The following is a 26,655-nucleotide window of genomic DNA, read 5'->3' on the forward strand; positions in this document are numbered from 1 at the left end:
AGAAAACAAACTAACTTAATTACTTTGAACGCGTTGATAAAACAAGAGAACGTGCTAAAACCATTTATCAACAAAATCCGCGATCACTTAACTGCCAACCCAATAGTATTGTCAAAAATATGAAGGAGACAATATAATATTATTTGCAGCAGTTGTCGGAGGATTCGTATTCCCGGCGAGTTCCCTGTGTATGTATAAAGCGCCCCGCCTAAAAATTTAATTTCCACCCAGCTTCGAGCTTCTCTTTTATGGTGCCCCTTATTCTGGCCCCGCTCTCTCTCCCACTCTCTCTTGTACCCGTCTTTAATAGTTACGTACCGTTCACAATTTTCCGGACCTGACGCGAGTCCGCTAACTTTTCCAAAAAGGATCTGGTTTCCGTCCGACAGGCCCGGTGGCCTCGCTTTACTATCGCTCTTAAAACTTTTGTAGCGCAGCGTGAAGCTACTTTAGATTTCATGGATTATATGCGATACTCTACATTGCTCGGCGAACTTTTCGTATAAAGGGGAACGCCAAATTGGTAAGGTGTCTAGATGGTAGCCCGCTATCGAATTATCGTCGTCCGACTTAATGTTTACCTGTTACCCCGCGCCACCTCCGCCCTTCCGTTTCCGCGCCTCCGAATTCGAATGAAATTAAATGCCGAACAGCTGGACCGCGTCATGCAAATGCGAATCTCCATAATTTATTTGACGAGGGACCCGGGGGTGGTGAAAGGAAAGTTTATTCTGACGGCTACAATGCTTCTTGCGGCGTGGAGCACCTTATTTTGTTTCGTTAAATATCGTGTCACTTTAAGCGTGATTAAAGGTGTCCCGCTTTTAGATGATAATTTAACCCTTTGCACTCGAGGGTAGGTTAATTATAAATACAATACAGTTTTTCTGATCTGTTATATTTTTATTTTATATAATTTATTGCATTTCATGCGTGTGAAATTGAATTTTGTGACTCGTACAGTAGGTACATCGATGACAGCTTTTTTAAGAGATCAATAAATATGATAATGTAAAAATGATTTTAGAATGTAATGCAGCCTTAGAGTCGCCACTCGAGTGCAATGGGTTAAGTAATTATTAGTCGAGTACAATAATGGTCATTCAATGTATATCATTGATAACGATATCAACATTGTTTAATCTACATGATTATTTCATGTAGAATCGAGTATGTGAAACAATGAGTTATTGTATCACTTGCTGGATGTGATACAATAACGGAGCCAACATTCAATGTATAATATTTCATTGATAATTCGCTAAGTCGGGTTCACAGGAACATTTTAAAAAATTTAATAAATTTGACGAACACAGAATTGAAATTCGAGAAAATATTTCTCAGACTTGAAGAATTAAATCAATTAAATTAATTAAATTTCCAACCAGTCGATAACTTTATCAAAAAGAGTACAATACTTAACGTGAACCTAGTGTAGAAGTAAATGCATTCTAATTACTCAGAAAGGTATCTACATCATTTAGAAGTTAATATAATTTTTTTAAAGTTAAAATATTTAAAATGTTAAAATGTTTTTTTGTTAATATAATTTTTGCAATTGATCGTAATTTTAATACTACTGTGGTTGTATTAAGTTACTAACATTTAACGATCTCAGCTGTTCTTTAAAATTTTCCTTCGGTCAATTAAAGACTGAAATTTTCTCTTCGTTCCTCGAAATTCTCTTGCTCGAACGAGACGTTTCATCGAATTTAATTTGCCGATGGTAATTCACCGCAGGGAAGACCATCCACGGCCAGCCGCGCAATGAATGTTTTAAAGAATCCTATCGCGAGCAAACAGAGGCCGGAAGTTCGAGCAATTCGACGCCCGGCATCAATGACCGAAACGGAGCGAAACGGAGCCGCGTGGGCCGGGGTTACAATCCGAGCGATTCAATTAATTAATCGTTGGCCGGATAACGTTTAGCTAAAGTTGTGCGGCAAAACTCCGCTGAAGAGCGAGGAAGACCGCTGAGAAATGCCTCGATATATCAGCGTTGAGCCGCGCCTGTCAGACGCACTCGGATATTATCCTGAATGGGGCTGATGTATACCAAGAGACTCCTCTCCGTCAGCCACTCGATACATCCATTTCTGAACACTCGTGGGAACTTGTATGCGATATACCACGCGTTCTACTTCTGGTTTAGAATCCGTTCTATATACTATAATCACGCGAACGGCTCGCCCGGAGTAAATGTTAACTATTCAATCCGTAATTTCGAATTCATGGTTCTACTCGTTTCGACGCGACCGCTGGGACTCTTTATCTTCCTCAGTCTCTGTAACCTGAATTTGTTAGGGCGAAACGTATCGCGGGCATAGCGTTATGGTCGATTGATGATTTCTTAAGCAATTTGAATGGAGTTCGAGTTTAGAACTAGCCCTAAGGGGTTGCCGAGGATCTCATAAATTATATTATTAAGTATTATATATAAATTATGTTATTAAATAATATATAAAAATTATATTATTGAGTATTATATATAAACTATATTATTAAGTACTATGTATAAATTGTATTTATTCATTTATTTAAATACACTCCTTGCATTTTAGTTTAAGGATCTATAATAAGTTATATTATTAAGTATTAATATGATAATATGTAATGTATACATTTTATATTAATAGTATACATTTTGTTACATTTTAAAAGCCAGGAATATTTTCAAAGAATAGTTTTGATTAAAAAGATTTTATTTTGCATCGCGCGCTACCCCGCAATGTTACTTTAAATAAATAGAAGAATTAAATGACATCACGTAACCTCGACAGCAAAATAAAAATTTGTTAATCGCAAAATGCAGGAGCAACATGCACGTTTCTTGACAATTCTACCGGCTTCGAATTATTGCAACAGTACACGGCAATCGAGACAGAATATGTAGCATCACGAAGGGTTGAATCGAAATTCGGCGATAATTCGCCCTCAGAACCGGCATTTCGAATTCTCTTGAGTCTCACACCGAAGGTTCATCGAACAAAATCAACGTTTAATTCGGATTATCGCGATTTAATTTGGTTACAGAGGCGTGCCAGCGCCAAAGGCCACTAAATTAACGTTGTTCAGAGGGAATTGTTCATTACAGGCGCCCAACTTTGAGTAAGTGTTTAACACTTGTAAGCAACCGGTAAATTTTATCAGAAATTATTATCGTTATTATTATTATTGATCCTCCGGGTGGTGAATCATTTTTACGAGTGTACTATTAATGATGTTTATAACAATTCCGAGCTTTATTCGACAATTTTCCGAAACATATTTTTGATGACATTTGTTGCAGCCTTGTAAGCTTTTCTGCTGTTTTTAGCGTAATAATTTATTTTATTTTATTGACGTAAATTGAGTAGTTAAGTGAACGATTCCAATATTTCGGGTCAAAATTGACAATTCCGAATTTTATTCAGCAATTTTTCAAAGCGTATTCTTACAGACATTTCTTACAGCTTTATCAGCTTTTCTTCTGTTTCGAACGTAATAATTTATTTTATTTAACTGTCGCAAATTGAGTGGTTAAGTGAACGATTTAAATACTTCGGGTCAAAATTGACACAGCCATCGCCTTGCGATAGTTTACGATCCTGCGTAGTACGAATCGGTGTTGCAATAATTTCGATGTAAACTTGAAAAATACACACACGTAGTTTACAATAAAGATTGCAGTTGTATTATGACGTGTTGCATGTACGTATAAAAATCTAGCGTATCCAAAGGGTTAAACGGAAACAAATGAAGCAAGGTGGAATCGCAGAATCGTAGATTCGATTGACGCCTCGTGATCGCCACTCGAGGGCAAACGGGTTAATCCCCGGGACGTTCCCGATGATAATATTTCTCTGTTGTAATTGGCCAGCCGGTGGAAGCAATAAGGTTATCCGGTGGTCATCATCGATCAAGCTTTTAAATCGATCGGATCAGCAGCCTGAGACGCCGCTAACCGTGAGGTGTAATTCTCTTCCGTTCAATTGAGCAAAGTAGCTCGCGTCTCTAGTACACCTGCGAAGAGAATCACCGTGCTATTGATGGAACAACCACCGCCAGTAATTTCTCCCTCTCCCTCTCTCTCTCTCTCTCGTCTCTTTCTCTCGTCCGCCCCATTCTCTCCTTCATTTTCATCGTGGTTCCATTCGCCGGCGGCTTCGGCGTGTCTCCGCACAGGCTCACCTTTAACCCCGGGCTGGGTCGGCACTCTCGACGCCGACCTCGGCCGCCTCTTCTGCTCACCCTCGGCCACCCTCGCCCCACCCTCTCTCTCTCTCTCTCCCCCTTTTTTCGCGAGATTTCGCAACGAGCCGAGTCACTCGAAGGAAATTTATCTCACCTCCGCCGAGCGACAGACCTTGAGGAACACGGAGAGAGAGACCGTATGTAGGAGTCTCGCGCAGACTACTCCAAAGCCGAGGAGGATCGACTTCATGGCCAAGGAGGGGGAGGGGGAGGGGGAGGGGGAGGGGGGGAGCACGGGAACTCTTCTGAAGCCGCGCGAACACGTCGATAAATGAAGCCAGGCCGGAAAGTCGTCGTGCAGGTTTTACCCGTCGCGCGCGCGTTTCAATTTCCGCCCCCTTTTCGCCGTGGAACTCGTTCATCAACCGGCAACGTAAAAGGGATTAACGATGCTCTGATGAATATATGGATTTTCATGCTCTTTTCGAGATCTTTTTTTCTTTTTCTTTTTTCTTCCCTTATCGTGGCCCCCGTGTAATCTCCTCCGCGCTAACCGCTTTCGTTGCACTCGAGCCGCGCGCTAGGCGACGCTGCGTAGAATAATGTTTCTGGTTTTTAAGAGTCTTGGACGGAATCTCAATTCTCTGATGGTTTAGTGTGTTAACAATAAACCTACCGAGGTTTCAAAACGGCTGACGAAAATTGCACCATGAGAGATTGAATGTATTCAAATTTTTCGCGATTTTTATTATAGTTCGTTTGTGAAAACAGAGATATATTCGACAGTTTTTTAAAAAACGAATGCAACGCGACTACAAGAACATTATTTATTTTCCTGACGTGTTAAAATCGTCAATAGACTGCAAGAATTATTGCATTCTTTAAATAAAATGACTAGGTTAGGTACAAAATGTCTCTCCAAAATGTGTAACTTATTGAAACGATTAAAACACGAAAAACACCTTATCAAACTTAATTTTGTTCTCAAGTTTCTCTTCTCAAATTTTATTCGCATAAAAATCCGCAATTCAATAACTAATAATCCCCGAACGTTAAATAACCACTTAAAAACTAACATACTACCAAGCGACTTAATTTCTACCGCACGTCATTCGCCACTCTTTCCAGCTTCTCCTACGAGAAACCATGTCCGTCAACGACCGCCGCGCGGCTAGTCAAAGTAAAATCCGCCCAAAGAGAATTCTATTAAATTTGAAGATCATTCTACGAGAACACAACTGCATCCACGGCAGAAATGCGAAAGCGCGAGCCACGCGTGAAAACTTATTACAAAAATAGCTTACGAATGCGACACCTTATCACGCTTTCGAAGCATTAACACCCTTTGCCGTGTCATCTCATTTACAATTGCTATAATTCGAATATTTCTGATCGCATTGATTTCTTGAAAGGAAAAGAAATTTTATATTTATTGCGTGCACACGTCTACTTGAATGTTTAATTTTAATTGTAAACATCTACTTAAAGGTTAATTTTTAAATATGGGCGACAAGATAGAATAAAATTTGATTCCTACTTGAAGGAAGGGATGAACATTCACACCTAACAGCTTGTTACCAGAAATCTTCATCGCGTGTCCGACTCGTCAAAGTACGGCAAAGGGTTTTAATTAAAATACCGGCGAATGTTGCAACAAACTGCGAACAATTTCCTCGCGTCGCCGTGCCCCCCCCCCCCCCCCCCCTCGCGGGCATCGAACAATTTTTTGCTCCGCGCGAATTTCCCCGGGAACAATAATCCCCTCTTCTCCCCGCCAGGCATTTTTCCGCAGGCGGAAGCGTTTACGGATTTCTTCGTGCAACAACGTCGGCGAGCTCATTTATTTTTTTCATCCGCGAGCGCACGCGGGGGATCGTAACACTCGCGAGAACTTTCGGATTTCCATAACGAGCGCGGTTCCTTCGGCGAACCCTTCTCCCCCCTTCCCCCCTCCGCCTACTTGTCTACGGATTACCCGGGACCGAATGCATTACCAAATACCGGGACAAAATAAAATAAACCGTGATCTTCATTGCCGGTGATTCGACGAGCGGCAACTTAAATGCGCGGCGCGCGCGCGCGCGCTGAATCCGCAGGAAGAGGAACCGAAACCGGGAGAGAGGGGGGGAGGGGGGAACAACATGCCGGGTTACCGGCCGAAACGGTTTCTTCTCCTTTCGCCGGGTGGTTCCGTTCCATAAAAGCCGTTCCGGCGAAACGCTTCGCGTGGAAATCGAAACGCTCGAACAATTTACGATATCGAAAAGTGATCGCGTCAGGGACGAGTATCGCGAATCGTGGCTGCTCGAAGCATTCATTGATGTATCGATTGTATCGGACGGTTTTCCAGATTTAGTAATTAGTTTAGTTTTTTTTTAATTGATCCATCTCCGATATTAATTAGTCCGCGTTTGTTTCGGTAACGCGGAAAATTAATTGCTACGGAATTCCTCGGTAATACTAACATAACCTCATCGAACGAAATGAGGTGGATGATAAATAAAAAAGAAACAATTAACCCCTTGACTACGGCAGACTTTGATACGCACATAACCTTACCATACGGCAAGAATTGAGTTACGATGTGCGTCGAGAACGGCAAATGTTTGAGTAGAGTTGCGTTTTCATGAAAACATATCTTAATGATCAAGAAACTAAATTTCACTATATTAAAACAATATTATTTCTTTCTTCGTATTCTGAACAAGATTGCTACTGTAAACATTGAACATTTAATATTAAAGTAAGGCTTTTTTCACAACATATCTAATAATCTAGTAAAGTATGATTTAATTTAATAAACATTGGTAAATACAAAATCTTACATAACATTTGCGCCATTTGCCTGACAGTGGTGAGATCTATCGGAATAATTATCAATAAAATTGTCAGGACGCCTATAGGTGCTTTCAGTGTTGCAAACGCAAAATTTCTAAGCACCTATAGGCGGCCACAGTAGCTAAGAGGTGAACTAAATTGTTCCCTACTATAAAAATTCATCCCTGAAGGGGTTAAGCTATTTATTCATTTCCTGAACCCATAAAATCGACAGACTTCTAATCAAAAAATTATTTCAGTGATTTATATAGTACGAAATATCTCAAAATAAAATAAGCAGCGTTAAATAAACCAGGTGCGGTAGGTTCGGATCTACCTTCGTCCCGACACCTGTCCAGACTTTTTGATTTGATCGATGTTTTCGACGCGCGACGGTCACAATGCCGGCGGTCGGCCCCGGCTGCTGCCGGCCGACTTATTCGGCCGCCTAGGGTAATATACCGATAAGTTGTCGTTGTTAACGAAAGGTATCCTGTTGCAGTTGCCTGAATAGAGCGGATTTAATCAGAGTGCACGACGGAACGGATACAGGGGCGCCCACAATAGCCGTGCTCTGCAACCAAGGAGCGGAAGTAGAAGTACTCAGCACGGGGCCAGACCTGTACGTCGAGTTCGTCGCTAATTCGGAGTGGCCTGGCCAGGGATTCAAGGCGATGTTCCAATTCCAGCCATTGGACGATGCACCGCATCCCGGTGGGTAAACGAATCGCATTAACCGCCGGCATTATGAAAATTCGCCGACACTCTTTCCCCCCCTATATTCTCTCTCGCTAATTTCGCATCAGCGGCCGACTTCTTTGCCCTACATCGAAACCACGAATCATTTCACGGAATTGTCGCGATTTATGCACCGACTTCCGACATTTAATCCGCTCCGATGCGATTTTATTATCCGTGATAACGATAAAACTGTCGGCCAGATCAAAATGGCCGCCGTCGCGTTTTATGTTTCGGAGTTTCTGACGTTGTACCGGGTGGGTAGCAAATGGTGATGGAAAAGTGAAACGAAAAGGAGAATTATTTTGTCATTTAACCCTTTCGGTACGAGTGCCGGATATATATCAGGTATTCGTGTGACGACCGATATAAATAATAGAATTTTATATTTTTTAATATCAAAGCTGGAAGCAACATTTTTTGTTTAGAAAAATACTGTTTTATTGAGCACAGTTTTTATTTAACGCTTGGGACAATCTTTATATAAAGGAGGACTAATAGAGAGAGTGTCAGGGCGAACAGAGTGCTCGTATCGGAAGGGTTAAGGCTTGGTTTTCGAGAAAAATTAGGTTAGAGAAATAATAGTAGTGAGTTGACAGTGTCTGACCATGACATGTCGATACTACTTCTTGTCCTCGAATATAAAAGGAGTAACAAACGGTTAACAAAAGTAAATGATTGACTTCTTCTCATTATACTATTTAAATTCATCCTGTGTAAATTATTTTATATAGTAGAAAAGAATGAAATACATTATTTAATCCTAACATATATTACAATAAAAATGGCGACAGAACTCAGCTTGAAAATTTAATTAAAACGAAATTAAATCCGCCCGAGTTTTTCTATTTTTTGTGCACAACTTATCCTCGCTATAGAAAGATACAAACTGCTTGTATCCAAGTAGTCATTGTGAAAATGAATTCTAACATAATATCGTTGAATCTGTACAACCAAAGAACGTTTCACAATAGTAGCAGATTTCACCGAAGACTATTGAATTTCGTGCATCGAATGAACCGTTCAAACCGCGCACGCAACAACGGTCTCCGAGATCCCAGGGAATTCGCTAAAAGCAGACCGTCCCGGCTCTAATTATGCCCCATTCAGAGTAACTTCCAGCGAGAAGTCTTTATTGCGTCGCTAAAAGTGCGACAATTTACGGCGGGCGAACTTTTTCGATTACTTTCCGCGGAAAGTTCGTAAACGAATTCACCGGAAAACAGTTAAACGAAACTGCTCGGGACCGGCTAAAATAGAAAACGAGTTCGGGAAAGTTGACCGTTCGCCTTGCGCCAAGTCTGTCCCGCCGTTTTTCGTAAATTCGTCGCGTGGTCGGTACGGCAGGCACCTGCCGAAAACGAAACGGAAGCTCCTCGCGGATACTCGTTACCGAGAGGCGTCCGGAAAGCTCCGCGAAGTAGAGCTCGCTGGAAGCTTTCCAGCATCTTTCGTGCCCGGTCGGTAAAGCAGACCGCCGCCTTTCCCGACGCGTCCACGGTTTTTCTGGTAACTCGTCCGACGAGTTATCTTCCCGGATAAATGGTCCGCGAGCTTTCGCCGAGATGTACCCAGCGTGGCGTAGGCGGAACACCGAGGTTCCACCGTCAACCACCGTCGACCGCCGCCATCTTGCAGGGAGCGTTTATCGCTCAGTCGATAGCGACGCGCGGCGCCCCTAATTAGATGGATCCCTCCAGGCGTTCCCGGGGACGGTCGTAACGAACGATTTGTCAGGGATCGATCCGGCATCCCGGCCACGCGTCGGCGATGTTAATCACGCGCTGGTTTTTTTTTTCGGGAGTCGTTCGATCTCGTAAACGATCAGAATTCCGGGCTCGCGTTGGATGTCGCGCGAAAGCGGGCAAGAAATATAAGTGGCGTTCAAGCGTCCGGCTATTTATGGGGCCGATAAATCATGAACGGGGGATCCTTTGCTACGGTAAATTGGCCGTGTTCCATTCGGGGGCGCGCGCGCACGCACGCGACTCCCAACTGTAATTAACGGCACTGTATATTCCGAGGATAATTACAATAATGTATTTCAGAGCTGGACAAGGTCATCCCAGGGGCCGTTACCGGTAACCCCAAGTACTCGGTCATCGGACCAGCTGTCAGCGCTACCAGTAAGTATATCACTCTACGCCGACGATTTATTATCCCTCTCAATCAATAATTTCCTCCTCTATTATCGTTCTACCGTCCGAGTATTCGCCTCGTAAGTGACTCCGTCTCGCAGATAATCCAACGGATTGATTCCGCGCGAGGTTAGGGGACAAGACAAATGTTTAAGTAAGAAAAAGCGAGGGGTGGCAATTTATTAGCCGCTGTTTCACCGGCTCCAGGTTCCCCGGACGAAATGTTTTCGATCCGGCCGCGAGGGGGGAATGGTATCCTTGATTGTATGATTAAAAGACGGTCCCGAAACCGTTCCGGCGATTTGTCAAACCGCTTTTCAGGGGACGATCCGAAACAGACCGATTGCCGGGCGATCAAATGAATTGAAAGTGCGGTATGATGGCTGCATACGTGGAATTTAGTTTCGAACGGTACTTTAGGTGTGGCTGACCAGTGATCGCCTTTTATACTGTGGGGGAACCTATTCGCGGCAGCCTGCTGGCCTTTTCAATCAAAATCGGTCAGTGCTTGCGCCCTGCATTTTCCAGAATTATCTTTTATGTGCGCGGCAACGTGGTTTATGATTCTCAACAAAAATCAGAATTATTGGGGAATTTTGTATAAGTTTTTATTGGGAGTGGATGTAACAATTTATGCGAATAGTTTTGAAGCGATGCTGCACTGTAATTAACCCTTTGCACTTTAGTGACGCCTCTGAGGCGCCAAATTGTAAATTAAAATTGTTCTAAATTAATTTTTGCATTAGTAAATTTTTTCGTATTTAAACGTAATTAATATTATATGAGTCATAAGACTTTGTTGTGCCTTAAGTTATACAAAAAAGAAATACCTTATGTAAAAAGAACTATTCTTGATTTTAAGTTAAGATAACTTCGAGTGGAAAGGGTTAATTCAAAATATTTACAAAACTTTCTTACTTTTCATTAATTATTCTTACTCTTCTATTAATTACATTCACTTCAAAAGCAAAAATCAGAAATTGCAGCACTTCGCAAAATTTCAATATTATTATCTATAAAATCAAATCGTTTCAATTACAAATTTTGCATCCTCACTTCTTCGCGTTCGTTTAAATGCAGAGAAGTGATAAAACAGCAAAAATATCGTCGTAAAACCTGCTCGACAAACAAAGTATACATACATTTAAAATTTACATCTCCCTTTCTCCTACAATTATACAATTTTTAGTGTTTTATAAAATGTACAAGCGAAGGAATTCATTTCAGCAACAACGAAACTGTGACGCACCGTAGTTGATCATTTAATTTGTATTACGCCCACGATGAAAATTAACAACGCCAGCTGTGGCGTTATGGGACAAACTTCATAACTACTTCATTAATAGATTAATGCCTGAAGTGCCTGTACGCATACACACTTCGTTGTTTATTGTAGATGTTTCTACAACGTATTGTACAGATCTCAAGGACGCGTGAAAGACAAAATATTTAATTATCGAAAGTTATTATCAATTTGTTGTTATTAATTTGTTGAGAGTCGTTTGACGTTCTTCTGCAACAAATTTGGAACAGAAAGACAAACTTCGACAGTAATAATACTGTTGTTCTTTTTAATTACGCGTTAAAGTTGAGGTTAAGTAACATTACACGTGAGGTTAAGTAAATGGCGCGTACCAAGTATGTTAATCTATAATTACTGAAATTGAATACCTAATAATCGAGACTTACATTTATTATTCAACAATGATTTCTTTTCAACAATTTCTCAACAAGCTTATCCATATTCACCCTTTGCACTCGAAGCCATTCCAATTGCAAATTTTACTACTTAATAATTATCTAGATCTAAGCTTTATTGTTAAAACAATTATTTTGGAACGTAATAGAATAATTATAGTGGTGCTTCAGAGTTACCATTCGAGTGCAAAGGATTACGGTTATGTAAGGTTAAGATAAATTCTTTCGAACAGACCATGAATTAATATACGCAAAGTGGATTTAATTTATTTGATGTCGATATATATATACTACTGGGAGGTTGGCCACGCCCCCTGACCAATAGCATATTTAAATCAGAAATATGTACGTACAAGAAACGAATTTTAAACTATAATGTATTAGTTTATTTTCCAAAGAATGTTCCCCCCGGTTTACACCAAATACCTAGGATTATTATCAAATTATAATATAATATAAAATTATAACATAATGTCAAATTATAATATAACATAAAATTACGATATAATATCAAATTATAATATAACATAAAATTATGATATAATATCAAATTATGTTATATTACAATTAATATGCCAATTAACGTGGCACAGTCAGCGTTGCAACAAACGCGGTATTATCAACATCCTCAATGATTCCGTAAAACCATTCCTCGCTTTTCGCAAGCTACAGTTCCCGCAGAAAAACCGTGCTCGCGCTGTAGCCGCAAGATCGATAGAATTTTCGCGAGGTACGGTTCTCAGGAGCGAAACTAGCGAATTACGCGCACTCGTTTCCGCGGGACTCGAGCTTTCCAATAAGTGCTAGAAATTTTTTTACGCCGCCTGCGAGGCGATTCCGGGCGCATCGTCGCGCATATAATAAAATAGTTATCGAACCGATGTAAAATTTTACATCGGCCTGGCAAAGTTTTAACCCTTAGGATAGCACCGAAATAAACGTTGTAACGACGGCGGGTGCTGCCGCTGCCGTCGTCGGTGTTATTCAAACAGATTATTTTGATGTTTGTTGCTGGAACGCAGGTAGAGACGTACCCGGCAACGATATGATTTCCCTCGGAGTTCTTCGGATATGTACAACTTCGCCGCCGACTCGCGTAAACTTCGGTGTGTACTTTCGGAGTCATCAACCGTCCGGGGGACGACGTGTACCCGCCGCGAAACACGCGGGGCCGCGCGCACCAACTTTATATCTTTTTCATGAAGATAAGTTCCTCAGATTAAGGGAGCGTCGAGAGGGGGGACGTCGAACTAAATTATTCGGCTGACAAGTACAAGGTGATCCGGGGCCTTTGTGCGCGCGGAGCCCTACGAGTTACCGAAACTTCAACGGTCCGTATCGATATTTACACGTGATGCTCTCCCTTCGTCTTTTGCCCTCGCCGCGGCGTCTAGCGAAACGTCGTCGGGACGCGACGACCATATAGAGTCGGCGCTCTCCTTGTTTTCCGTGGACATAAACTGCCGGGCACTAAAAATCGAACTTCGAAGACTTACGAATTTTTCCATCGTCGGCGAAGAATTTCGGGCGAAGTTTACGCGCGCGCGCGCGGGTCCGCGAGGCAATAAATTCCCCGGGCTTACGGTGCCGTTTTCATTGAAATGTTTGCGGACACCGGGAACTTTTAAACATCGCAGTTACCGCGAGTTCGTTGGTACATGGTCCACCAGTAGTTAGCGCGGTGCGCTGTGACCTAATTAAATTCGTTTGGTCAGCGGATCCGTGACGCGCGAATTAATAGAAAATATAGTTATGTCGAGGAAATAAATAAATAAACAAATAGCAATGTTATGGAAAATTAATCTTATCCGAGAAAATTAGGAAGATGACGAAACCTGCGTCTAGTGCAAAGTTAACTAACGTTTTCAGAAGTATTGTTGCAGTCGAATTGCAATTTTTTAAACCTTTCATCGAATCTCTTATTTAACAATTTTCTAATTTGGTAATAAGTTCGTTGGTACACGGTCACAATAGTTAGCGCGGTGCACTGTGACCTAATTAAATTCGTTTGGTCAGCGGATCCGTGACGCGCGAATTAATAGAAAATATAGTTACGTCAAGGAAATAAATAAATAGCAATATTAAGGAAAATTAATCTTATCCAAGAAAATTACGAACCCCCGTCCAGTATAAAATCAACTAACGCTTCCAGAAGGTCTGTTACAGCCGAACTGCAATTTTTTAAATCTTTTATCAAACGTTTTATTTAACAAACAATTTCCTAAATTAGTAATAATAAACCCAAACAGTTCGATTTCCATCGAAACTCTGCTCGCCGCGACGTCTCTGTTTGGTGGAAATTCATCCGGCGAATTTCCGTTACTATATTTTTATGCCTCCGCTTCCCCCGAACTTCGCTTGTTGCAAAATCAGCGATGCGTATGTCTTACTGGCTGGCTTCACGCTGCCGCGACCGAAATTCGCGGATACGCCTTAAAAATCCGAGGGAAAGTTCGCGTTTTATCGGCGCGCGCCGCCGTCGGTATTTTCCGGCTCGCTGCGTTTCATATGTAAGTGTTCGGAATTTTTTACTTTTCGACTCATTGCGGCCACACCGGAAACTCGGGAATTTAGATTAGGCGATATTCCGCCGTCGTCCGTTCAGCTCGTACGTTTGTTCCAGAAAATCTTCCTTCACGATGCGACATTTACTTTCGCGCTTAACGGCGACGCCGCCCGAAAATGTACGACATTTATAGAACGATCCGCGTCGAAACTTATCCATTTCGGCGTAGGAGAATTTTTTCAGTTTTAAACCCTTGCCGTACCATTTTCTTTACGATTATTATTGTTGGAATTATAAATTGATTATGGGAATAATTAATTGTTACAGACTACGAGAACTTTGACTAGAGATTTTATTAATTAAAGAAAGGTATAAATCGCGTCCTTTCTATTTGAGATATTTCAGGTAACCAACGCGAATTAATTCAATAAAAACAATAACGATCAGAAGAGACAAAATAAACCATCGCATGCCTTCACGATTTAAACATATCCGGTGGTAAATAAATAAACCATCCATTTGATTGATTTTTGCATCGAACTTGTTTGTTGAAATTCAACAATTATAATTAACCCCTTGCACTACGATTCCTTTCACGCTGCGCGGATCACCGTTTATGTGTCCTTAATAGTTTTAATAATAGCACCAGACAGTTTTTGTTTCCTTTATTGTCTTTACGTACTTTTGTTTCTAAACTTTGATAACGTTTGATAAAAACTTATAACAAGTCAGACTCGTGACGAAGATTTCATGCATGACCCACTAAATATTAATTTATTTCGAATCGAAATCAGATTTAATTGTTCTGTTGTCGAAGCACAGAGACGAAGATAAATAAAGACAAAATAAGAAATAGGAATTGTTTAGTCCTATTAAAGAGAAATAAACAATAAAAGCAACGTGAAAGGAATCATAGTGCAAGGGGTTAAAACGATCTTTCGCCGAAATCATAAATTATATATTAAAATTATTTTCTCCGCGCGCCATTACGAATCGCGTTAACCTGACAATTTGTAATCGCAATTGCACGTTCCCCTATATCATGATTTCTCCTTAACGTTTTAATCGGCGAGCCACCGACCAGAAATTCGATGAAATCGTAACAATCCATTCGATAAAAAAAAGAAGCTTAAAAATCGGTATCCCGCGATTACATTCAGACGATCGCTGAATTTCACGCGCTCGGTACACGCCCAAAAAATCGCTGTTTAAATCTGTCCCGATAATTGCGTCAATCACGGCCAGCAATCGTCGCGTTAAAGGAAAAATTCACGCCTGGAATTATCATCGATGTTATAAAACGCCCTGCTCGACAAGCTCGCCGGTGTTCCCCCGCGCGAACACGAGCGCGCGCGCGCGCGTCGTTCGAACTCATTAAAAGAAAGTGTCGTGCAACGATTACGAGGCGCGGGTGTTCGATAACGCGCGATCGCCGAAAGTATCGTTAAAAAAAAAAAAGAAAAATGTTGCCGACGGGTCGCGCGACCCCCGGGCCATTTCGCATTATAAAATCGCTCGAATACCTGGCAACCGTTTCGCCCCGGTAATTTTTCAAAGATCCGAAACGCTAACCCCCGCGCGCGCGCGCGCGCGCATCCGCCCTTTGTACTGCGCGTTCAACTTGACTCCGAAAATGCCTGTCATCCTTTCCGTGGTCCGTGGCCGGCCGACAAAAAAAAAGAGGAGAGAGAAAAATATATGAAAATATCAATAACAACCGGCGGATGTGTTGCCGGAAAATTCTGCAACAACGGCGATGGCGGAAAATTTTCAAACAACGTCAAAGGAGCACACACTGTCAAGCAATTAAATGGCCGCGCTTCTCCCTCCCGTCCCCCGTCCCCCCCGCTGATCGATATTGCCATCGCGCGGAAAATTTTCCGTCGAACTTCGGCAAGGGAAAATTCATCGGGGCGGGCCCTCTCGCACTTTACGCGCCCGTTGCGTGAAAAGAGGATGGGCGGGCGCGCCTGTTATGAAACACCGCCGAATCGAGGCCCCTTAGTTGAAACGGCGGTCTCGAATTCGTTCGGAAATTGGCAGCTACTTTTGATATCGTGGAATTTACATAAATAGGTTGAATGCAAAAAACGATGCAATAAAAAGGTTTTTATTTTTCTTCTAATATGTTAGAAAGGAGGAGACATGCGATAATTTATTTAGTCTTTTCTGATCGTTTTCACTGAGCTGTGATAGTTACCGACGATCAACTAAGCAGTTTACATTTTTCTTAAATAAATAAGGGTTCTAATTGAAAGTCCAAATAGTGAGAAATATTAATATATTTCCCTAACTAATTATAATTATAATAGATACAAAATAATTTCTTCGGGTCTACAGTATTTTCATTTTATACGATTTATTTGCGAATTATGCACAAATCTGACGCTGTTGCAATTATTTTATAAAATAGTATAACAATTTTTTGGTCCTGTCTCAGAGTCGAAACTCGAGTATAGTAGCTAACATATATTCGTCCAGTAATTTTTTGCACCGTCATTCATATAGTGTCAGAATTTTTTGACACTATCTGTAAAAACAATATGATCAATATAAAAACAACATAACTTCTTAAAAAAATTTTTCGTGACGGTTATATTTATTTATATCTTTCAGTGATGGTTACAATTATAGCACCTTTGGTTAAAATTACCTCTGTTTAAGAAAAATTAGAATTTAATTTATTTAGAATTAAAAGAACAAAAATGAATTATTTTCTGTAATATACAAATACCAAATTTTCGTCATTTGGCTATTGGTGATTACTTGCGAGACGACGAATTGCGAATTGACGAATTTTCGTCACGCGGATGAATATATATATTAAATCTAAAATAATTTTCGGAATCAGAAATCATCGTTCGATTCGAAGATTTTTGGGACACCCGTTGTATCCGGGCCTGTGCAGGTGCTCCGGTAATTTAGAGCACTTAACCAGGAGTGTAGGGCATACGAAAGTAGGTTCGTCGTATAAGAGCATGCAGATACATCGCGCACCTTGTTTTACGGTTAAGCCTAAGTATCGTGAAGAGGGTTACAAGGGTGTAAGGGCGAGGTTACGCCCCCTACGGCGAAAGTTCGACCGAGGCCCGGGAGTCACCCCGACACACACCTAACCGCGGATTCTCTTCCCTTGATAAAGGCCGGAGCATTGCTCGTTCAACGGGGTTTCGCCCGGCCATCGCTGTTGCGCGTTGCTCTTCCGTTTCAGGATAGATTTACACGGGTAAACACCGGCCACCTGGGTACCGCGTACAAATCGAGATTAAAGTTAAGCCCGACGGAATATTCGAATTATTTTTGCCTTCCCGAATTAATCGAAATCAACTAAGGCAAATCGGCGCGAGGTTATTGCCGATGGTATTTCGTGGAATTCGACTGTTTTTTCGAATTCATGGAAAGCTCGGAAATTGCTAGATTGCAAAGCTTTGTGCAAATTCAGATTTTTATGAACCTTGTGAAAATATATTGTCTATTAATAATGTTACTTTGTTGCTGGAAGAATTTTTTGTGTACATATTTTTATGTGTGATACGCATGGATCGAATTTTGCTGTTTAGTATTATTTTATTTATTGTTTTATGTATATTGCGATCTAGGAATTTTATTATTAAATTTTTTAAAATAGTGAAGTGAATTATATGGAATCAGTAGACTGTTTATTTGCGACAAATGATAGTCAAATATAACTAAAATCAATTATAATATATTAGACTTGTTATATTTCTCTTATATCAAATTATATCGTCGTATTATTTCAAATATCATCGACACATTTTTACAATAAGTACAATCTAATAATTAATACACTGCAGACTTCTTATGCATTTATAGGGATAATGAACTTTCAAAATAAAAACAAATCTATATATTAAAAAATAATTAACCTTACATATCTTTTATCAGTAACAGATATCTATTTCTCCCGTTGTTAACATTTACCATCAAGGAAAAATAGAATTGGCACGAAGATTCACTGATAAATAAATAAACAATACAAGAGGTAAAAATAATAAGCGTAAATTTTTATACGTTTTCTATAAACTATTAGGATTGATGAAGTATCCTCCAATTTGGGCGGACTAATGAAGTTAATGTTCCCTAGATGAAGTAATTAATTTCGGATTTCATGCATCTATACATTGTACGTATATTGTATGTACAGTCAGTATACACGCATTCACTGTGTATGGTATATTCGGCATTACGTGCTGATCAATCTAAATTGGACTAGCAGATTTCGGAACAAGTGGAATATCATTTGGATTGCCATTTTCGATCAACTTTGTGTTCTACAATATCTTGTATTAATTACAGTGTTTTGGATATGATATTTATTATTAAGTGGCAGATTTAATTTGGATAGACTTCTGTGGTTATTTATTAATTATATCGTTTTGCCCTTTAAACAATCACAATAATAATAATAATTTATTTTTTAGTAGATTATTCATTTTATTATCTATAAAAAATATCAAGACATGTAATTCAGTTTTAAAAAAGTTATTTTACTGTATCTTTAATTGTTTACAGCTCACGTGAAGGTCAATCAATATAGATGAAATTTTAAGCAAGTATATAAATTACCAAAAAATACCAAATGCATTGTTCAAATTTTTATTACAGACTCAGATAAAAAAAAAAACAAAAAAATGATAGTATTTTTACAATTTTTCAAGTAATAGTAAAATTGAAAATATAGTATTTTATTAACTGTAGAGTCTCTCTAACATATGCAGAAAAATGCAGATAATTTCGAACAGTTTTAAGAAAGTTATATCGTTTAAAAAATCTTCGATCGACAAAGAAATTAAAAAATATTAACCCCTTGCACTATAATAATGAGTCAGATATAGCTGCCAATCATTTCTATCGATAAATATAACCTATAAACATAACGATAAATCTAGCTGCCAATCATTTCTATTAAATCAAAACGAAATTTGAATCCCCTGTCATCGAAATTCGAAAATGAAACTAAACGAAGAGAAACATGACAAAAGAATCATCTCGTGACACGAAGGAAATATTTCAGGACGAAACAGTCTGAATCAAAAAATATCATTGAAAGACGCGAGCAGTGCGAAGGGGTTAAATATCTCGACGAACCGTTAAAACTTGCCCGGCGCTGGCGAAATATGAAAGTTTTCCAATTCTCCCACGGTCAGCTGTAAAACGTCCGTGGAATCGCGGTCGGATGGCGGGACGGCGCGCGCGGGCAATATCGTGTGCATCTAGGATCAGTTTACGGTTCCCCCGTATACAACTGTTTTGCTCCCGCGGCCGGACTGAAACGAATAAGCAATAAATAACGAGCGCGGCGGCCGCGCGGACACCGGTAATGCTGTGCTAAACGTATATACGCGTTACGCCGCCGGTGAAATAACGTATCCCCGTTGATAATGTGGAACAGGAGATGGTGAATTTTGATGACGGTTGCCTCTCGCGCGCGAAGCGAAGACGAGCCAAGCGAGAGCGAAAGAGAGAGAGGGAGAGAGAGAAGAATACGAAATAAGACCCGCCGAATGATGGATTACAACTTTCCACCGTTTCTTTTCTCTTTTTCCACCGGCTCAAAGTTGAAAGTCGTTTCAACTGCCGCCGTTATTATACATCGCGAAATGTCAGCTTTAAATTTATTTTTATCTGCCTTCGCGCATCGTTAGGGAGACCGATACACTCGCAGAAATCAGCCGCAACCTTTTCTTTACACATCGTAACGCGATTTGTTATCTCTGAAATTACTGGATAATTAACAATTTCTTATCAACCTTATTTACATACGAATCTTTTAATTCGACCTACTGTAATAATTAACTATGATAATTTAATAAAATTAAATAAATGCCAGGTCGTGTATTTTAATTTACGATCATTCAGATCGTGAAGATACATTTATGAATCATTTATACTTTATTAATATTATATATGTGCTACTTGCGAAAGTAATTAGAATGAATCTTATTTTATTGATTATAGATCTATATAAATTAATTATAAATTATTTCATGTAAATCTTATTTTATAAATGAATAGAAAGCAGCTATGTTATTAGTGCGGCGTGTTAACCCTTTGCAGTCGAAGCTATTTTAATCGTAAATCTAAAACAATTTTTCTGACTAACAGTATTTCTATTTTCTATAACAAAGTTCACTCTATGCATATAAAATCGAATCTTGCGATTCGTGCAAAATTAGAAATTTAACAATTGTGTAAATCTGAACTTTGATAATATGTATATAAATTATTCTAAAACGTAGTATAATAATTTTAATGGTGCTTTTGAGTCACCGCTCGAGTGCAAAGGGTTAATAAATGTACATATGCGCTTTCTGTTTAGTGTATTTGGTTTAACATTGTTCCCTTTGTCCTACTCGAAACATTAAAGCGAAATTAGAATTGTTACGATGAAACAGCTCCAAAAACAAGCGTACAGTCAAACGATTCGAAAAAGACAGGGGCAACGTTGTTGAGAGGTTTGGCCGCCGAGGAAATCCGATTCAGATAACATTGTGCTCATTCAATGGTGGTCGTGGATCACGCTATTGTATCATAAGCGGTCGTGTTCGTGGGAGTCTCTGTTCCACCAGCACCCTCGCAATAGATGTTTGCCCTACTCTCTTATCGCTTGGTTGAGCATGCATTCTATTCCATTCATTTCGGGTGGTGGCTATACATACACCGCTCTCCAAATGGTACGTATAATATTTTATGGGATTTTAGGAAAGCCAAACCACGAGAAAAACGTCTCAACAATTTAATACGTCACGCGCGACAATAGAACGCATCGATCCATTTACAGTCGGTCCCATAAGTGTTCGTACCCTCGTTGCTTATAAGAGAAATTTGTAAGATTTTGCAATAAACTTTTTATTATGAATGAACACATCTATAAAGTTTATTTATACCAAATTATAACAAAATTGATTGACTAATAACAAAAATATATTGATTTTACTCCTCTCTTGTAATCAACGAAGATACGAATACTTATGGGACTGACTGTATGTCGCACTAATAAAAATGTCATCTTCTCTGTAAAATAAACAATCTGAATAATTTGAGATTAATATTGTTCGAATAGGTCGGTTCATTAAACAATATGTTCTCGTATTTTTTAGAAAATGAACAAAAGCGTAATCATAACTAATAACGTTCTACATATTTGCTACAAGATATAAAGGAGAAGAAGATTAATGGTAGCGATTATTAAACTGCGGATTTTATGAATCCATGGGAAAAGTGAATGCGTTAAATATAAACATTGTTAGCTAGATTCTTTGTCTTATAAGTACATTGTGGATTTTATGTAGAAAAATAGCAGAATAAAACTGGAAACAGTGAAACGATACAAAGGAATTAAGAATGTTGATGTATTATTCTTGAGTTATTAAAATTATTAAAAGAGTCTTGCAAACGATGCATGGAGTTTTTATTTCGCATAAAAGTAATCGCAGCCTGTTTTTAATTATCGCTGTAAATGTTCATGAATATTGAAAAACAAGACAGGAAATTCCAGATACACTGTAAGTTCAGATAATTGTGTAACTTAATAATGAAAAATATAAGCTGGATAAATTGTTCTTTCTCTTTAAACGATTGTAATAAATTAAAAATAATTACTTATTTTTTTTAAATTAATTTTAAGTTAAATTCTTTTAATCTATTCTATAGTTTTTCTATAGTTTCAGTTATTCTATAATTTTCTATTCCGCCTATTCACTAGTGTGACAAATACACTCACAGTCAAATAATTGCATTAACTCCTTGCACTATCGCTCCCTTTAGTTAATAATTTTGCAAATAGAATCAGACAATTCTTTTCCCTATATCGCTTTTATTTAACATCGTTTCTATACTCTGATAACAGAAGAATTATTTTTTACTTCGACGTAGAAGAAATGAATAATATTCATATTTAGTAGAGCTTGCATAAAATCTTCACCACGAGTCTGCCTCGTTATTACAGTGCCAGGAGTTAATTCGAAATAAGTACATCTTCAATCAAAATCAAGACAAAAGAATCAAATCTACAGCCTTCCCAAATTACATCGCTTCTTTAAATCCAAAAGTAATGGCAACCTCTTAATCCAAAAATCGAAGAAAAATAGCTTCGAAATAAGTACATCTTCGATCAAAATCAAGACAAAAGAATGCAAGGAGTTAATTCAGCCGTCGCTAACTATGGAAAATTAATAACACCTCGAAGAAAAGTTGATCACTGACAAGATAGCCCCAAAGGGCTTCCCTTGTTTCACGAGCGACAGGTTTTATCTAGCCGAATATCCGGCACGCTATCGAATCACTCCATAAATCTTTATAGCCCCGTATCATCATCGAGGATGAGCCATGCCCGCTTAACTATGCAGTAATGCTGAACGCAATCCCACTAATGGTCTTCGTCATATCCATATACCCGAAGAACTACTCTAGAGAGAGGGAGAGAGAGAGAGAGAGGGATAGATAGAGAGAGAGGACGCCCTTTGCGGCCAGAAGATCCGAGACGTCCTTCTTTCCTTAAAACCCTGATTTTACGAGAGCCGATGGCTCGAACTTCCGACTGAGACGCTGCGGAAGACTGCGGCTCAACATCTGCCGGTTATAGGCGAAGGCCTCCGGGGCTATTAGCCCCGATTTCCTCACTTATGAATGACACTAACTGCCTAACTAGTAATGGCGCGAGTTGCGCTAATGGTTTCTTTTCGAAGAAAAGCGGGAAGAGAAAATGTGGCCGATTCCACCTTTTACGTTCGAGCGAAAATCAATCGGGCGAGCTTCGCGCGCGGCGTCTTCGTTACACGAACCGGCCACGGCCGTAATTTATCGTTCGGCCTTTGCAACCGTCTCGCTCTACTTGTTTTGTCTAGTGCGCGGGGGAGAGAGTTCGAGTTAATCGCTTCGGTACGAGACCTAAATCACAATCAGTGTGCCTCGCCGGTAACCGAAAGATCATCAACCGGTGAACGTCGGACGATTTTTCTTCCGCGGTCCTGAGACTGTACCCGCCTCCTAATTCTATAACACGGATCCGGTTACCTGCTACTATCTTCAGCCGCACGTGGCTTCTAACAAGATCTTGCCGATCTTGATTCTCATCGGTTGTTGCTACCGGGATCGTCTCTTATCAGATCTTCCCTCGACAGATTCACTTTTGCGTACGGTCCACCCTGCGAGCGAATCTCACGGAATCGAATCGAATCGGGACCAAAAAATTTAAGAAAAATGTAAGAATTGCGGCGAAATTATGCTGAGACTTGGTTAAATAAATTTTGGTGGATGGAGCTGTGTAGTAAAATTATATATAGGTACTAAATACAATTTTTAAATCTTTATTATAGGTTCACATAAAAAAGTGAATAAAGGTAGTCTTCTTCCAAGCATTTAGTAAAATTTAGTAGAATAGTAAAATAAAATTACTTTTAATAAAATAGTAAAATTTTTAAAAAGTTAAAAGTCTTTCTAACATTTACAGAAAAGTTCAAGTAATTTAGATCAGTTTGGAAAAAGTTATCCTATTTTTAAAGTGTTCACTCAATCATAAATAAATAAAGTGTTGACTATCCTCCCTAAAAGCGATTTACCCACGTCCAGTCACTAAAAATTCAATATATTTCAAAGGACTATTTCGATCCGCATTCTTCACCACACCTGAAGTGTGTACTCTGAACTGTTCCCAAGAATTTGATCATGCCGAGGCATCGCGACGTCAATTCTCGGAGAAGTTGTTGGTAGCCGCCGCTCGAAACAGCGAGAGACAGTCGCAGATGTCTGCGAGAACTTTAGGGTGCTCCAACACGCATACCGGTTTGTATGATCGCCGAAATGTCTAGGTCATGTCCAAGGGGTGGCCCGTGCGAGGCAGTTCCGGCAAGTTGAGAGCCAGGACCGCCCGGGCGCCGGTCCTCGCAAGCCCGCGTTCCTCGAGAGCCGACGCGTCGGGGCCGATCCGCGAGCGACCTCGCTCCGTCTCGAATACCACCGGCGAACCCTACTAAACCAGCAGACCGCCCCGGCAAACTCTCGCTTACACAACTGCCGCGCGTCTTTTTTATGATTTGGCTGGTCGTGTGATTCGCTGGCCGGTTCGCGGAACCTCGAAAGCTCGTGAAAGACCTACTTGAACATGCCTGGTCTAGGCCAAGGGCCCATTTCAGTCTGTTTATCGTAGCGATATGCGCGCGCTGTTCAACGACCCGAAAGCATAATCTGATCTCAAGACGGTGTTTTATGAAACGGCCGCTACACGCGTCGTTCGCGGCGTCGATGAACTAACTTTTGCTCCTAATTAAACAATAGAGCCTTGTAGTAACGAGGTTGATGGAATACTAGCAAATAGTCTTTCGGTTTTTATCAAGTAAAAGGTAAAAATTGTGTTAACCCTTTGTACTCGAATGGTGACTTTGAAGCACTACCAAATAGTCCATTACGTTCTAAAATAATTTGTACAGCAATAAAGTACAAAAAATTGCTGAGTAGTGAAACTGCTGCTATGTACGCATAAAAGTGCACTTTATTGCATACTATAGAAATACTATGAGCCAGGAAAATTGTTTCGCAGATGCAGTTAAAATGACTTCGAGTGCAAAGGATTAATAGTGTGAGAAATTACGTAGATATTCGTTTCTTAATATCATTTTAGTGGATCGAAGTTAATGCAAAGGTATTTTTTAATTTTTTAAATACTTGCGCTATTATGTATTTGGTCTACTTGTTTGTAGAAATATGCTTAACGCAACATTGCGAATTTTTATAAATTTATGCAGACATTTTAAATACAAGAAAATGTGTAAATTAACAAGGGTAGTAGCAGTTCGTTCTTCTTTTTACAATCTATTAGTTAACGAAGGAAATTTCATTTGATAAAATTACACATCAAAACAGGACTTTAACAACGAAATAAAATATTAACGATGACTTATTACACTGACGAGAAAGCAAAAACAATTTTCAAGTTAATTATCCTGCTCGTAATGCATCCCCATACATCCGTGTATAATGCGAACGCGTAAATATCCGCAGTGAACACTCGGCGCATTATACAATTCGCACGGTTCGTGCGTAATATTCGTAAACAGGGGTTCCAATTTTCATTAAGATTTCGATTACGATCAAAAAATAAACAGTATGCAAGTAAAAGATAGGAAGAAAGGAAACGGCGAGTAAATCTTACACGGGTGAGCCGTCGTCGAGTTTAAAAGAGTGCAGGAAGTCGAATGTGTCGATAAGGACCGACGCTCTTTGGCGCTTTTCCTGCAAAAGAGAAAGTGGGAAACAAATGCCAGATTTCATGACTCGACTAAAGAGAAAGAGAAAGTTATTCTTTCGAACGCCCGGCCAACACGCAACACGTATTCTACTCGCAGTAGCCCCTCGGGTACTTAGACTTTAACTGCGACGTAGATGACCCATCTTCGGTTTTTACGCCCTTCGAAATCGAGTGTTCCGGCCAATTTATTGTCGGAATTAAAGCGAGCGATGAATTGACGTTGATTTATCGTTCTCTTAATGGCCCTGCATATATTCTTGTCATTTTCTTGGCATAACCTCTTGTCATTTTCTTGGCATAACCTCTTGTCATTTTCTTGACATAAACTCTTGCCATTTCCTTGTAATTTTCCTAACATAACCTCTTGTCATTTTCTTGACACAACCTCTTGTCATTTTCCTGACATAATCTTGACAGAATTCTTGTTCGATTAACATTTTATTCGTGTTCATTCGTATTATTAATTTCTAGTTTATTAAATATTATAAATATCGAGTCGATTATTAATTCTTAAATTAAGGGAATGAAATTTCATAAATATCTAGTTATTATAAATATCTAATCGATGAAATATTTAGCCGATTTATTTATTCGATTAACATTTTATTCGTGTTCGTTTTTATTATTAATTTCTAGACTATTAAATATTATAAATACCTGGTCAATTATTAATTTTTTAGCTAATCGAATTAAATATTAAAAATATCTAGTCGATTAAATATTTAGCTAATTTATTTATTCTATTAATAATTTAATATTCTATTATTTATTACTAATTTCTAGTGTATTAAATATCATAAATGACTAGTTCTTCTAAATATCTACTCGATTAAATATTTAGTCGATTTATTTATTCTATTACCAATTTAATATTCTATATATAATTAATATTCTATTACTTATTACTAATTTCTACTCTATTAAATATAATAAATATCTAGTCGATTAAACATTTAGCCGATGACACCGAATAAAATAGCATTCGCCGTAGTCCCCCCATCATTTATCCGTCACGCGAATAAAACTGTTGCCCCGACTACCGTTGCTTAGACACTGTGTAGAGATAGCGAGCGTTTTTGCAATTATCTCTCTTCCTTAACCCGCGGAGAAACTGCTGCGTATGTCGCGTTCACAGGACACTAACTTTCTCGGCGGGTGTAATTTTGTTCCCGGGGGTTATTTCGTCTTTCCGATGGAAAAACTCCGGGGGCCCGAGGAAAGCCCGACGAAGAAAGGAAAGGAAAGGGAAAGAAAAAAAAAAAGAGGAGGAGTAAAACGCCGGGGCCGGGTCCGCGGATAAACTGCCGGCGCGCGCGGGG

At 39.5% G+C, this 26,655-nt stretch overlaps 1 protein-coding gene across 1 annotated transcript in view; it reads left to right on the forward strand.

Annotated features, from left to right (window-relative positions):
* Window positions 1–26,655, forward strand: part of Sol1 (CUB domain-containing protein Sol1) — an 802,928-nt gene that overhangs the window by 372,542 nt on the left and 403,731 nt on the right. Inside the window, exons 7-8 of the mRNA XM_078176633.1 lie at window positions 7,493–7,704; window positions 9,777–9,854. Of these exons, the coding sequence (XP_078032759.1) occupies window positions 7,493–7,704; window positions 9,777–9,854 (290 nt within the window). The remainder of the gene's footprint in view (window positions 1–7,492; window positions 7,705–9,776; window positions 9,855–26,655) is intronic.

The sequence above is a fragment of the Augochlora pura genome, chromosome 3 (genome assembly GCF_028453695.1).
Source record: "Augochlora pura isolate Apur16 chromosome 3, APUR_v2.2.1, whole genome shotgun sequence".
Lineage (NCBI taxonomy): Eukaryota > Metazoa > Arthropoda > Insecta > Hymenoptera > Halictidae > Augochlora > Augochlora pura.